At 38.9% G+C, this 14,771-nt stretch overlaps 1 protein-coding gene and 1 long non-coding RNA gene across 2 annotated transcripts; both read right to left on the reverse strand.

The window, feature by feature from the left end:
• Positions 1-62: 62 nt before the first annotated feature.
• Positions 63-13,157, reverse strand: LOC103516068 (autophagy-related protein 16-1-like). The gene is made up of 4 exons (XM_026828575.1): positions 13,040-13,157; positions 12,115-12,294; positions 11,460-11,544; positions 63-243 (listed from the first exon to the last, which is right to left on the reverse strand). The coding sequence occupies exons 1-4, from the start codon at positions 13,128-13,130 to the stop codon at positions 90-92; spliced, it is 510 nt and encodes a 169-aa protein (XP_026684376.1). The 5' UTR covers positions 13,131-13,157; the 3' UTR covers positions 63-89.
• LOC113470270 lies at positions 1,511-2,074 on the reverse strand. Its single transcript, XR_003393382.1, has 2 exons — positions 1,894-2,074; positions 1,511-1,679 (listed from the first exon to the last, which is right to left on the reverse strand). It is a non-coding gene; the product is annotated as an uncharacterized LOC113470270 (long non-coding RNA).
• Positions 13,158-14,771: the final 1,614 nt, after the last annotated feature.

Here is a 14,771-nt window from a genome sequence, read left to right on the forward strand (position 1 = left end):
AAAGTCCCCCAGCCAGACTAAGCTGGTCTACTCCCTGTTTATAGCTCTCCTCTCTTTTTCAATATCTATCGGACCAACCAAATTTCAACTTACCTGTGCATATCTTTGAGTACAGCCTCGACTTGCTCCGTGTTACAATCCCACACATAGATATTTCCATCTATTGATCCTACCGCTACATAATCATCATCCACCACGAATACAGCTCGGGTGAAATCACACTGCACTTTGAACCCTTCCGCACTGAAATTGACAAAAAAAAACATTTTGAACATCAATACATCAAACATTTAGGTACCTAACTTAAGGATTTAAATTAATTGTGTTAAGCATTTTAGTCGCCACAATTTTATTGTAGACAATTATGTCTACAGTTTAGACAAGGAGTAAAATCAGTAATAGAGAATCTTATATTATAAGAACGAGATCCATTCACTCATTCACATTTCACAGTTCACATTTCACACACTGATCGCTCTATCTCTAGAACCACAACACCTAGAAAGCTGAAATTTGGTAGGAATATTCCTTTTATGGTCTAGGTGTGCAATAAGAAAGGATTTTGCGAAAATCTAAACAAATATTTATTTTTTTCAATGAAATTAAAAAAGAAGCATAAAATAGACACGAATAACGTAATAATACCTATAAACATCATAAAAGTATACATAATAGATTTAAATATGCCCGGGTCTACAGTCAGTTATATCGAGTGGACAGAAAGCATCAGCTCAAATCAGCTGATAGGACAAAGTTCTTCAAAGTTAGTTCTAAATTAAAATTATCCAAACAACTGATCAAAACCCTTTGAACAAGTGCATAAAAAAGACCATTGTCAACAGGTTTTGGATGACGTCAGATGTTACCAAATACTAAACTAACAAGCAGGGTCCGTCCCTCCGGGAATTTTTCAGCCCGTAGTGATTAGAGAAAATCAGTACCTATGTACCTACCTAATTTGTTTATTGGAGCAGCTACATGGTGGTGTTATCAAGGGTGCTATCAAGGAGATGATGAGTAAGCGACCTGATCTATCTGGTTATGAGGAGAGTGAACTATATAGGAGATCTAGGATAGAGAAGTGGAGTGTCTGGTCTGTAGAGGGAGGTCTGCAGACAATAGTGAATACACTGGGGGAACATCTCAGTAATAAGGTAGAGGTCAAGATGGATACAACCTGTACGAACTTGGAATTTCTGGAGAAGGGTGTCAAAGTAACACTCAATAACGATCAACACATTGAAGCTAACCATGTGATCAGTGCATTACCGGCACCCAAGCTAGGCATGCTACTACACAAGCAGCACCCTACCCTAGGCAATCTACTCAGTAGTATAGAACATGTCAATGTAGCAGTGGTAAACCTCGCCTATGAGAATATTCCTATGAAACAGAATGCATTTGGTTTCCTGGTGACCGAAGCGAATACAATAGTCCGTCCCTTATACCTTTTTTTATTACTATTGTAATAATAAAGGAAGGACGGACTAAAAACTAATGACCAACCTCAGTGGTGCAGTGGTTGATGGACTTTGAATCCGAGGGTTTCTGGTTCGAGTCCACGTCAAGTCATAACACTTGTCTAGGTGTAATAATTGGACTAATTGAGAACGATGTTTGTGACAAGCATTTAAGTATGCTTAACACAATTAAAAATTCTTTTTCTCCTCTTTTATGACCTAATGATTGCTATCCACAAAATTACTAACTGTGTACCCGGCTATTGAAGTCCGTTTTTTGTAACTTGAAATAACTTTTTTCGCGGAAATTTTCAGAAATATGGGCCGGAGGAGGAGGAGGAGGAAAGTGTTGCCAAATGAACATGTTACCACGAATAGCAAAATGTCAACATGGCAACGTTGCATTCCTAGTTACAACCTCCTCTTTTATGACCTAATGATTGCTATCCACAAAATTACTAACTGTGTACCCGGGTATTGAAGTCCGTTTTTCGTAACTTGAAATAACTTTTTTCGCGGAAATTTTCAGAAATATGGGCCGGAGGAGGAGGAAAGTGTTGCCAAATGAACATGTTACCACGAATAGCAAAATGTCAACATGGCAACGTTGCATTCCTAGTTACAATTGAAGTGTTGCCAAATGAACATGTTACCACGAATAGCAAAATGTCAACATGGCAACGTTGCATTCCTAGTTACAATTGCAAAATACGGACTATGAACAGCGATGCAAAAGTGTACGTTTTGAATAGAAAAATAAAACAAAATTATGTGTGGGTAAATTTCAATGTCAAAGTTCGAATAGAGAGAGAATAAAAATATAGGAATAAGTACAGCAAAGTGTTCAAAAGAAATGTTCATTTGGAAGATATCATGGAATTTGCACACCCTTCCCTTCTATCATACAGTATCAAATCACGAATAAATTATTTGTGATAAAGCAGAGAGCTTCTTCATGCCTTTAGTGGGTATCACAGCATTACTAAGTGCCTCACTATAATTCTCATCTACTCGTATCATCAATCTTCTTACACTGGCAATACCGTCACTGGTCCCTACTTCAGTAGCTACTCAGTTGTCCTCACGAGGCTGAGAACACCCCAAACTTCAAGATCAGAGGCAAAAAAACTTCGACCACGCCGGGAATCGAACCCGGGACCTACGGCGTGTAAGCCTAGGTCCCGGCCGAGTGATACCCACTCGGCCATGCAGGTTGTTTATATCATACAAAATCTCTATGTACAATGTTACCATTTTGTAAATTTTGAATCTTTTCTGATGAATCAGAGAGCTTCTTCAAAAATTTTGTGAGTATCACAGAATTACTAACTGTCTCGTTGGCAATAATTATGTTGTTGTCAAATGTCGGGAACTTGGCCATTAGGTCATTCTCCCAGAAAATAATTATTCATTTTCATTTCTAATACACATTCTTATCATTTTTTTTTCCACTGGTAATACCAACACTGGTCGCTACAATCAAAGTAGCTACTGTATTGTTCTGCCTATTGAATTTAGATTATTTAGAGCACCCTTTTTTTTTTTTTAAGTTCTAAAGTTTTTTCGTACTTGCAACGAGAATAATGGGAGTAAAAGAGGCATAAATCAAACTTTAAAAACTGAACAACAACTTTAAATTTAGTTTAATTAAACGTCAATCCTTTTCAAACAAGAAAAATCAATAAACACTTCATGTATAAAATTATTGAATATTGTGCAATGCGAAATATACAGACAAGGTTCAGCACAAATGCAGTTTTTGTTTCTAAATTATTTTAAAGACATGACTGTAGATTTTCAAATGCATGTAGATCAGTGATTCCCAAAATAGGGTCCTCGGCTTTCGAGGGGGCCGAGAAGGACTTCGTGACCCCCAAAAAGATCACATAAAATATAGTAAAGGGGCCGCGGAGTGTTCACAATGGAAGAAAAGGGGCCGTGTAGAAAAAAGTTTGGGAACCGCTGATGCAGATTTTTCTCGACGCGTTTGTGTCTTGAAGGCAATGCATTTTGTCACAAAATATGCACCCAAAATCGAAGAAATCTTGTCTCTACCGGGAATCGAATCTGGGATTTCCGATGTAGAGTGACATTGAGCTATCGGAAGATGCCTCAAACGGAGCATATATTTGTCCATTAGGCCAACACTGAGCCTTAGTAGGCGTCTACAACAAAGCCCTGACCCTCAACTCTAGATTAGCCAACACTCAATAGAAAAAAATACACAAATCATACCAGTGGATATAAGCGGCCTCAACGGAACATTCGCCATAGTTCCGAACAAAGTCGCGACCCTCGCTGAAAATGTAGCGATTGAGCTGAGTATTTTCTCTGTGAGGGTCGATATTGTCTCTGTGAGGGTTTTGTAATTTGTAAACATTTTTGATAACATGCTGACGTCAAATTTTCCAAGTGTATCTACAAAAGCAGGAGGTTTCAGGCTCCGTTATGGGTACACTGGTACGAGGGTCGATGGTCCAGGGTCTAGACTAGACTAGGGCCGATGGTCCAGGGTCTAGATTAGACTAGGGCCGATGGTCCAGGGTCTAGACTAGACTAGGGCCGATGGTCCAGGGTCTAGATTAGACTAGGGTCGATGGTCCAGGGTCTAGAGTAGGGACAAAGCTCCAGGGTTTAGACTAGGGTCAAAGGTCCAGAGTCTATGGACCTCGTTGTGGACGCGCATTTAGGTACATTCGTACTTGCGTAGGTATTTAGCAAACCCTCATATTAGGCCGACAATGAGCCATAGGTACAAGCGTAGGAAGTATAAAGGGTGTGTTAACAGTTCGACCACACCACAGCCTTTTTACTTCGGTCTACGGACGCTAGGCAACCTGTGAACGACTGCCACGAAATAGCAACCACGGGCGTGCTGAAACATACAATGACATCCATTGCTCTTAATAGAAAGATATTTTGATGAAACTTTTTCTTATATTCTTCTTCACCTTTTCCGGTGTTCAGACGGGGTCGGCGTTTTTTGTCAGCCTCTCAATCAGCTCAATCAGCTAGAATGACTGCTTTTGGGCTGACATTTTTGGTATTGCCTACATTTTTTTTTTTTTTTTTTTTTTTTTTTTTTTTTTTTTAGGAGAAGATGCCCTAAGGCTGTTTTTTTATTGCATAAAAAAAATCACATCCTAACGGTAAAGAGCCAAGTTTGTCGGCGTGGGTACAGGTATTAAGTAGGTACATACTTTCGTAAATACTTTCGTAAATACAAATTACAAGTGCATGATCTTTAGATGGATCATCAACTTAACCATGCTTAGGTATCTATACTTAATGTATTTTAGGATCTAAAAAGCCTTTTGGCCATTTACGACTGGTGCGTCTTTTGCCCGGAAATACGAGGAGGATTAGGTTTACGAGATAAAGATTAGAATATGCCTGAGGACAGTCCTGAAATTATGCGTACGGAGCTTAGAAATCAGGTTAGTTTATCTTACAATAATGTTGGTCAGCCTAGTGCATGGTCTTTAGATGGATGGATCATGAACAAAAGGGTGTAAAATAATTGAGGGGCGCGCAGCAAGAAGGTCAAAAGTCGACTTTTTGCGTATACAGGCTTATTCGACGCGGAATTTTGTTCTCTACACAGCACAGAAAAAATTATCTCGATTTTTCACGAAGTTACACGAAAAAATCCTTTTTGTAAACAAACAATTTTGTATTAGTAGGAAAAACTTTAAATGCGATTTCCCGAAAACGCGATTTTGCTACATTTGCCCTTCTTGCTGCGCGCCCCTCAATTGTGTAACAGAGGGATAGGAGGGTAGCGCGCCTGCCTTGTAAGCGGTGGTTCGCGGGTTCGGTTCCCGTCCGGGTCGGATTTTATTCCAAATAGATAAGGCTCATTCTCGGAATGGCTGACTTTCTCCTATCCTGTCTTCCTTTCCTTGCCTCTTCACTTTTGGAACGCGGTACGATAACACCTTGGCAGTTACAGATCCCTCTATCAAACCTCTTGGGGAAAAAAAAGTTGACGGTTTTTTTTGCGAGACGATTTGAAATAATCGCTCACCTTGCTTTGTTAACCAAATACCAGTGCATTATGACGTAATCATTCAAATCATAAATCACCATCATACATAATATTAATATGTATACCAGTTTACCAGTGATAACTAAAGTCCATAAACATAAAATAATAATAAAACTATAGATACCTTAACCTAGCACCTACCTCAAAAATAAAATGACAGTAAAAAAAAACATCCCTGGGGATTAAAAAAAGTACTAGGGGATTAAAAAAAGAGATTTGATCGAGCGATAAAAAATAATCAGATGATGGACAAAGGGGTGTAAAATAATTGTGTAACAGGGATAAGGTCATAAAATGAAACCTGTAACTTAGAAATAAAATACCAAAAAGAAGCCTAGGAGTCCTAGCTATGTACTTTAGCACAAGAAAGAAAACGTCCACAAAGAACTGGAGAGAAGAATGTTGTCAGCCTTCTAACCGCTAGGTTGTGGATTCGATTTCCACCCGGGGCGGATTTTATCCTGAACAAATAAGGTTCGTACATACCTATTTAAAATAGATAAATTGATGTACGAATAGGTAAACAATACGAAATTATGTGAGGAGTATTCGAAGGGAAACAGTGGCATAAAAAACTCCCATCAATAACAGTAGACATAGTACGGAAAAGCTTAAGAGATTCAAACTCTGAGGTATTCTCGTGACCTGTATCAATAGAGTAAACGAAGGTCGATCAATATTCGTCAATACAAAATTCAAATCTAAAACCTCAAACACATGAAATGTACCCCATTATCTCTAAGAATCATCAAATTTCACCAATCGCGTGCCAAACACAGACCGAATCCTACCGAAAACTGATTGATTTGAAGGAAAAATTCGTCGGTCACGAAATTGGCCTACAACCAAAAGTTAATAGAAAATTTTCAAGCCCAACACACACTGGAGAGGTATCCGAAATTTAATTCCGATGATAATCCCATCTGGTTAGCCACAGGAATGTTAGGATCTCTGGTGGTACCTGTGTATACCTGGCTAGTAAGGTACCTACTCTGCTCTCTTCAGTACCTGGCAAGTACATTTGGAATCTCCGATGCCAATTATTATTGTTGAGAGTGGTGGAGCTAAGAGTATAAACATATTTCACCATTCCTAACAATTGACAATACGAAGTAATATTTACCTTTAGATAAGTCTAAGGAGGTGATTTTCCCATGCAGCTCAATATCTCGCACCTTTTCCTCGGCTCTGAAATCCCAGAACCGGACCTTCTTGTCAAAATGACCGCTAATAATAGTGGTACCAGCTCCGTCATACGTCACCAAGTCATTGCAACTTGATCCCGCGAACTTCGTCTCTGTACCTATAAGAGGATTCAAGCCAATATTACAGCCCGTTCACACTGCACGGTTTTTTTTACCGTTCCGGTTTTTTTACCGTCGACGGGAAAAAAACCGTTCTATTCATTAGTCGTATTCAACCTTAAAACATCGGACACAGCGCGGACTCAACGGTAAAACTGAAAACCGGAAGTACAATGTGAACACATCTATTTGATTTCAATTGCCACTGAATAATACTGAAAACATCGCAAATTTAAAACATCACACACAGCGCGGACTCAACGGTAAAACTGAAAACCGGAAGTACAATGTGAACACATCTATTTTTTGATTTCAATTGCCACTGAATATTCCGACGGTTTTTTTCCCGGCACGGTATTTTCGCCGGAATGAAATCCAGTGACAATTCCGAATATACTGAATATTCCGACGGTTTTTTTCCCGGCACGGTATTTTCGCCGGAATGAAATCCAGTGACAATTCCGAATGTAAAAAAATCGCCGTTCCGGTTTTTTTGCCGTCCACGAAAAATCGTTGGTAATGTGAACACGCTAATTCATTTGTATGCGCCTCACGGCGAAAATACCGTGACGGTGAAAATGCCGGAACGGCAAAAAAACCGGATCGTGCTAGTGTGAACGGGCTCTTACTCTACTCTCTATGCCTGATGTTTTCTATTTCAGCTATCACCATGGACATGGACCAATATGACATCATAAAGCTGATATTATTCTAATGAACTCATTTCCCTACATTGTTCACAATATTCAACTGCAAGTGCAGAGTTCCATTAAACCGGATCGTGCTAGTGTGAACGGGCTGTTATTGTTACATATTTTATTATTTCACAAAAAACAGCCGAAATTGCAGGCTCGGCCTTATATTCAAATACGTATTCCGCAAATGTAATAGAAAGACGTGTGATGTTCAAACCAGATTTTTTTTCTTCTTTTGTAGAGGTTTGATTTTCATTCGATGACAGAGAGAGTCGCATCAACCCATCTTCAATTTTAATCGAAGTCTTGCACATTGCATACTCAGTAAAAACACGGCATTCATACAAAAATTACCACCATGGATTCGCAAAGAACTGTCAGTTGATTGCCAATTTCCAGCTTAGTTAGCTTGGAGGGGAGCGGCGAGTAGACACCTTGTAACTTATTCAAATCAAATATTCGATTTAACATTGACCAAATCAAATATTCGATATTCAATACTGACCATAACCCAGGTGCTGTACAATCGAAACCAAAATCTATTGGGAAGAGACTCCATTAGTGGTGATGGTGGAGTGGTCAGGACGCTCGTCTGGTAAGTAGGACGGCGTGGGTTCAATCCGAGCTGAGGTATGGGATTTTATCCTCAACATTGTTTGATATTTGAGCATTTGACCACAATAATAGTGATAGTCTGGGACTCTTTAGGAATATGTATGCCAGCCTAGTTAGCTTAGTTGGTAGTGCGTCTGCCTTGTAAGCGCTAGGCCGCGGGTTCGATTCCCGCCCGGGGCGAATTTTAGATGAATGGTATAGGATTTGGGGATTTTGTTTTTATTGCTCACTAAATGTACGAGCTAAATACTGAAATGGTAGCCCAGAGAACGGATACCTTATTTACACTCGGCTATAAGACTAAAATAACCCTATTCTAAGGTTGCATTTTCACTATAATGCCACCAGAAATAAGACCAAGAAGCAATATTGCAAATATTGTAATAGACCAAAAATCACTGCAGCACCATCAGAGCACTGGTGTTCTTTCTTCTTCTTTGGGTGCTCTGTCCACACATCGATGTCGACTGAAACCCGAACGACATAGATTCAGCCCTTCATAGATTTATCGAATACAAGAAACAGCTTTAGAGACAATTTGAACTCAGCATCTCAAGTTGGCAAGCCAGGACACAGTGTTCTATTGCATAATGTACATTCGTGTAGGGCACCCACTATTGCTTGTATCTACCACGTGTTCCACCGTACTGAATGGTCCCATTAGTCTTAATAGTTCAGGGAATATGCAACACTGATCTGCCGAACGAGATAAGAAGGCTAAACATATGCAATTAATTTCAATTTTCTTGTTCATCTTCCTTTAGTTCTTGTTTGCAAGTTGATTTTTACTTTGGCTCCATGAATTCCGTGTTTGTATCAAGATGTTGCCAGTTTTGTTAAAATTACTTCATCTACAATGATTTCTTTCAATAGATATTACCTGTATTATTTATCTACAATCAAATGAAAATAAATGAAAGGCAAACAAAAATTTCATTATTTCTTTCAAGCTTTTCCACTGGAAGGAGTAATACCTAATCACTTTACTTAAAAAAAAAAAAAAAAAAAACCCTCGTATTTTAATGTAAAAACATGGTAATGAGATCCAAAAGTTAAAATGTGTTGAACATGTGAACGACTATGCTAATTTCTTAATTTAACAGTAGATATAAAAATTCCTTTGAGGACGAGCAAAACCTGAAAATGCAAATTTGTAGGTACCTACCGTTTGCCATTTTGAGCTTTGAAAACCTTTTTGGGCGTAAAAACTGTAAAATCAAAGACAACAGAACTGTAGTTATACCGTGTACACCAAAGGAATTTCCAGCATGCGAGTACCTACATACCAAAGACATTTCAATGATAGATCCAAAGGACTTTCTTAACACTCTAACCGCCAAGCCCACTTTTTGCCCATGCATATGCTCAGGCCAAGGGTGTTTTGGGTAGTTTTACTGTCCCAGGCCAAAGTGAATTTATGATTTGGGATACTTAGACAAGTCGATACGTATACATAAAGGCATACTTTCAAGAAAAAATAGCCACAAAAATTTCATTTTTCGTCTGTGTATTCTTTAGAATACACGCGGTCTGGCACCGTACACGTAGGTAATTTCCACGGTACCAGGCCATGTGTATTCTTTCTGATGAAAGAAGTCAAAGGAGAAGAAATGTCCATCACCTGATTCGAAACCGGCAAGAGAAGAAAGGAAGGTGCACTGAGTGTTACAAAAAGTTTGGGAAATATGGAAAGAAGAAAATGGCTTCTCAAACAAAGTTCATTTGTGACATTTGTGATCGCTTCATGTGCTCTACATGCTTCAACAAAATGCACTAGAGTCCTGTGCTAGAAACAAAATTGGTTTAGCTAGTAACAAAATTGGTTTATAAAAAATAAAGGCAAAGGCAATTTTTTCAAAATAAAACTGTTCATTACTTTTACTGTTTATTTTTCATAATAAAAGGTATATACCAAAAATTGAGTTTTGAATAAATTTTCCTTGCCTCATAATTTCTATTAATGAATTTTGTAATAATATCCGAGGTTAGGTCGAGGAATTTCTTCTAGAAAAACCCACCACAAGCATACTTGTACCTCGAACCCATCCAATTGATGTCTCTATTCCAGGTATATTAAGGCCGATCATTTGGCATGTTCCCCTTGGAACAATACCTATTTACTATTTACTTGTGGTGTTTACCAGTTTACATCGCTTAAAGCCAGAGCCATTATGCGTCCAGAACAATACAGCAATAGAGATGTTAACGCTTGATATTAGAGCGACATTAATTTTTATTACCTGTTCAAATAAACATTACGGAGTGGTCTGATTCAGATTGTCCTGATTTAACAGTTCAGATCAAGGTCGATCTTAGAGCAGAAACTGAACCGTCAGGTCTTTGGAATGACCAGATACCTAAGGCCAGCCACTCAGACCGTCTGAAGTTCTGTGAGACCACTTTGGGATGGCTAGGTATCTTAGGCGAGCCACTCAGACCATCTGAAGGTCTGTCCGACCGACAGTCGGACGGACTATGGCGGAAAAAACTTCAGACCAGGTGTCTCAGACGGGTCTGACAAACCTAGGTCTCGAGCTTTTTATGTCACACACGTTTCCACTGTCTGACAGGCACAAAAAGACCTCCAAAATCAAAATTGCCATTTTACAGATTTCTGACCACCTTTCAAGAAGGGAGAAAAAGTTCTCACACGGTTCTCACATCTAGATCACACGGTTTGACGGACATTTCAATGTTTTATTGGTTCTCGTTCAGCTTTCATCTGTTATCACCAGAAGAAATGGACCTTTCTAATCTCACTGTTTTTAAACTGCACCAAAGTTATGACTATGACAAAGCTCCAGTTCGACTCTCATTAGCGCCACAGTACTTAAATTGTCCTGATCTCAGGATTTATTAATGAGGTAAAAAACTTTGAACTTGGGGAGAGGAGTAAGGCCGTTGGTTTCAGAGCCTGGGTTCCCAACTTGGGGGTTATTATCTCCTATTGGAAGTAAAATGTTTATGTTTTCGGTGGCTAAAATAAAAAAATGCTTGTCACAAATTTCGTTCCCTGCTTAATGCACTACGCTAAATTTTATGACTTGACTTGAACTCGAACCACCAACCTCCAGATCCAGAGTCCACCGTCTTAACCACTACACCACTAGGGTTTGTTTCTAAAATCTAAATTAATGAAATATATCTACCTTTTAAAACAGTGACCTCGGTGGTGTAGTGCTAACCACTACACAGTGGTTAGCACGGTGGACTTTGGATCTGAAGGTTTCAAGTTCGAGTCCAAGTCAAGTCTGCATCGCAACATGCGTATGCAGTATATTATTAAGGCCATTCGTAGATAGTTACCTATACACTTGACAAGTAAACATGGACTTACCAGAAAGTTGACACTACTAGATTTGTTCGTAGATCTATTTTCCTGAGGGTGTCGTCTCTACAACAGCATAGCAAATATCGGCAGTCTGAAAAGTCGGTATAAAATGTTTTAGGTATGAAAAATAAAACAAGTTGATTTCTTCCAATATGACATTTTTGCTTGCGATCCGAACCCGTTCTAATATTGCCAATCAAAATGCCCACGAGTCCATTTTTTTTCCTTTGAGAAGCGAACCTGGGAACTTATATTTAGCAATTAAGCACATTACCAGATCACCACCAGAAAAATAGAAAAAGCGTGCTTCCTGAAGAAAAATGGGTATGGTTTTAAAAGTTAAAACCCAGTTTTAAAAGTTAAAACCCATACTTCATTTACCCTCAGAAGAGATTTTTATTGAAAAGATATTTTATTTTATCATTACTAACAGCTAAGAGTATAAAACATATTTCACCATTATTCTTACCGTTTTTATTATTATTGGATACTAGGTAAATACCTAATAATAATAAAAACGGTAAGAATACCGTTACCTAGTATCCAATAATAATAAAAACGGTAAGAATAATGTTAATACATAGGATGTCTAATATAAACCTAACAAATAATCGATATTTCACCATTCCTAACAATTAACTAAATACGTAGTAATATTTACCTTTAGATAAGTCTAAGGAGGTGATTTTCCCATGCAGCTCAATATCTCGCACCTTTTCCTCGGCTCTGAAATCCCAGAACCTGACCTTCTTGTCAAAATGACCGCTAATAATAGTGGTACCAGCTCCGTCGTACGTCACCAAGTCATTGCAACTTGATCCCGCGAACTTCGTCTCTGTACCTATAAGAGGATTCAAGCCGATATTATTGTTACATATTTTATTATTTCACTAAAAAACAGCCGAAATTGCAGGTTCGGCCTTATATTCAAATTAGTATTCCGGATTCCGCAAATGTAATAGAAAGACGTGTGATGTTCAAACCAGATTTTTTTTTCTTTCGTAGAGGTTTGATTTTCATTCGATCACAGAGAGAGTCGCATCAACCATCTTCAATTTTAATCGAAGTCTTGCACATTGCATACTCAGTAAATACACGGCGTTCATACAAAAATTACCACCATGGATTCGCAAAGAACTGTCAGTTGATTGCCAATTTCCAGCTTAGTTAGCTTGGAGGGGAGCGGCGACTACCTTGAAAGCAACAGGTCGCGGGTTCGATTCCAGATCGAAATCCCAAACAGATAAGGCTCGCTCTAGGAACGCCTGGCTTTCTCCTATCCTGTCTTCTCTTCGTTTTCGGGACGATAAGACCTCAACAGTTTCCTCTATCAAACCTCTCTCTAGAAAAAAAAAAAAAAAAAAAAAAAAAAAGCTAAAAGGTAAGCAATAGGTCGCGGGTTCGATTCCAGATCGAAATCCCAAACAGATAAGGTTCGCTCTAGGAACGCCTGGCTTTCTCCTATCCTGTCTTCTCTTCGCTTTCGGGACGATAAGACCTCAACAGTTTCCTCTATCAAACATTCAAACCTCTCTCTAGAAAAAAAAGCTGCTAACAGGATTATGTAAGACGAAATTTGGACTTACAAGCTTTACTTCTCAGGTCCCATATTTTCAACGTTCGATCACAGCTCCCACTCACTACTTTGGTTGGGTCACCCAGGAATTTGGCACACATCACCTTGTTTGAATGTCCGGTCAGTGTATGCTGCAACAGAAGAAATCGAATGGGTTAAAATCAGTTAGCCCAAGTGTTAACGCGCTTGCCTGCCACGTAAAAGGTTTACTCTGCCCGGGTTCGAATCCCACCATTGATGAAAAATTTGCACTCATATTTCAATTGCAAATATTTCACCGGGTTACTTTCTGGTAATACCGTACTGACCCAGCAGCTAAATGGGAAGTATTGTGTCTCTTATCGCACATTACGGGATGGGCATACTACGACACAGACCACACGCGTCTAATGTAGCCGTTGTTTCATTGATACGAAATAAAAACGGAGCGGCGGTGAAACAGCGAGCACGGGACAATCAGCTAGTAAACAAACCGAACGAAATTGTTACTGTCGCGGGCGGATTAACTGATTCTCTTCCGGTTTATTTTAATTACCCTCTTAACCCTTTGGTTACCGAATTAAGATACGGGTTATGATCATATCTGGAGTCAGAATTTTTTAAATTCATCACCTTAGGAGTTATTGGCCGGCAAAGTTTGTGTAAACAAAAGTTTACACTAGTACAAACTGACCAATATGTTCGGCATTACCCTAGTCTCCCTAACCTAAACAAAAACACAACATCCAAATAAAAACACCTCTTCTAAATTAATAAAAAACAGGAGTGTTTCTAAATGTGAAGATAATATTTTCAAGTTTAGAACCACAAGAAGTCACTTGAGGTCACTCAGTCACTGTGACAGTGTGACACCGGAGAAGATCAAGAATATCAAGATGCTAATTTTAATGTAAAAACATGGTAATGAGATCCAAAAAAAGTTAAAATGTGTTGAACATCTGAACGACTATGCTAATTTCTTAATTTAACAGTAGATATAAAAATTCCTTTGAGGACGAGCAAAACCTGAAAATGCAAATATGTAGGTACCTACCGTTTGCCATGTTGAGCTTTGAAAACCTTTTTGGACGTAAAAACTGTAAAATCAAAGACAACAGAACTGTAGTTATACCGTGTACACCAAAGGAATTTTCAGCATGCGAGTACCTACATACCAAAGACTTTTCAATGATAGATCCAAACGACTTTCTTAAAATGGATTTCTCGTATCCTAAAGTACAATAAAATCCCAATTACAATTAACCCTTAAGTGGACTACACATTAGACGGACCGCGTCCGTCGGACCAAATTGGTCTGGTCCGCCGTGGTCCAGCGGACCAAAACAAAATTTGGAAGGACTACACATTACACGGACCCCGTCCGCCGGACCATCAGTCTGTTCTGATTCGTCTCTAGAGAAAGGTGTTTCATATTTGGTCCGACGGACGCGGTCCGTCTAATGTGTAGTCCACTTTAGTCTGAGATGGATCATGAACAAAAGGGTGTAAAATAATTGAGGGGCGCGCAGCAAGAAGGTCAAAAGTCGACTTTTTGCGTATACAGGCTTATTCGACGCGGAATTTTGTTCTCTACACAGCACAGAAAAAATTATCTCGATTTTTCACGAAGTTACACGAAAAAATCCTTTTTGTAAACAAACAATTATGTATTAGTATAGGAAAAACTTTAAATGCGATTTCCCGAAAACGCGATTTTGCTACATTTGCCCTTCTTGCTGCGCGCCCCTCAATTGTGTAACAGA

This window comes from Diaphorina citri, unplaced genomic scaffold (genome assembly GCF_000475195.1).
Source record: "Diaphorina citri unplaced genomic scaffold, Diaci psyllid genome assembly version 1.1 scaffold1476, whole genome shotgun sequence".
NCBI lineage: Eukaryota > Metazoa > Arthropoda > Insecta > Hemiptera > Psyllidae > Diaphorina > Diaphorina citri.

Coding starts and splice junctions, on each gene's coding strand:
- LOC103516068 (XM_026828575.1), bottom strand. CDS start 13,130: ATGTGTGCCAAATTCCTGGGTGACCCAACCAAAGTAGTGAGTGGGAGC. Junction 11,545..12,114: donor CTCCTTAGACTTATCTAAAG/GTAAATATTACT, acceptor CCGACTTTTCAG/ACTGCCGATATTTGCTATGC. Junction 244..11,459: donor CTAGTAGTGTCAACTTTCTG/GTAAGTCCATGT, acceptor TGTCAATTTCAG/TGCGGAAGGGTTCAAAGTGC.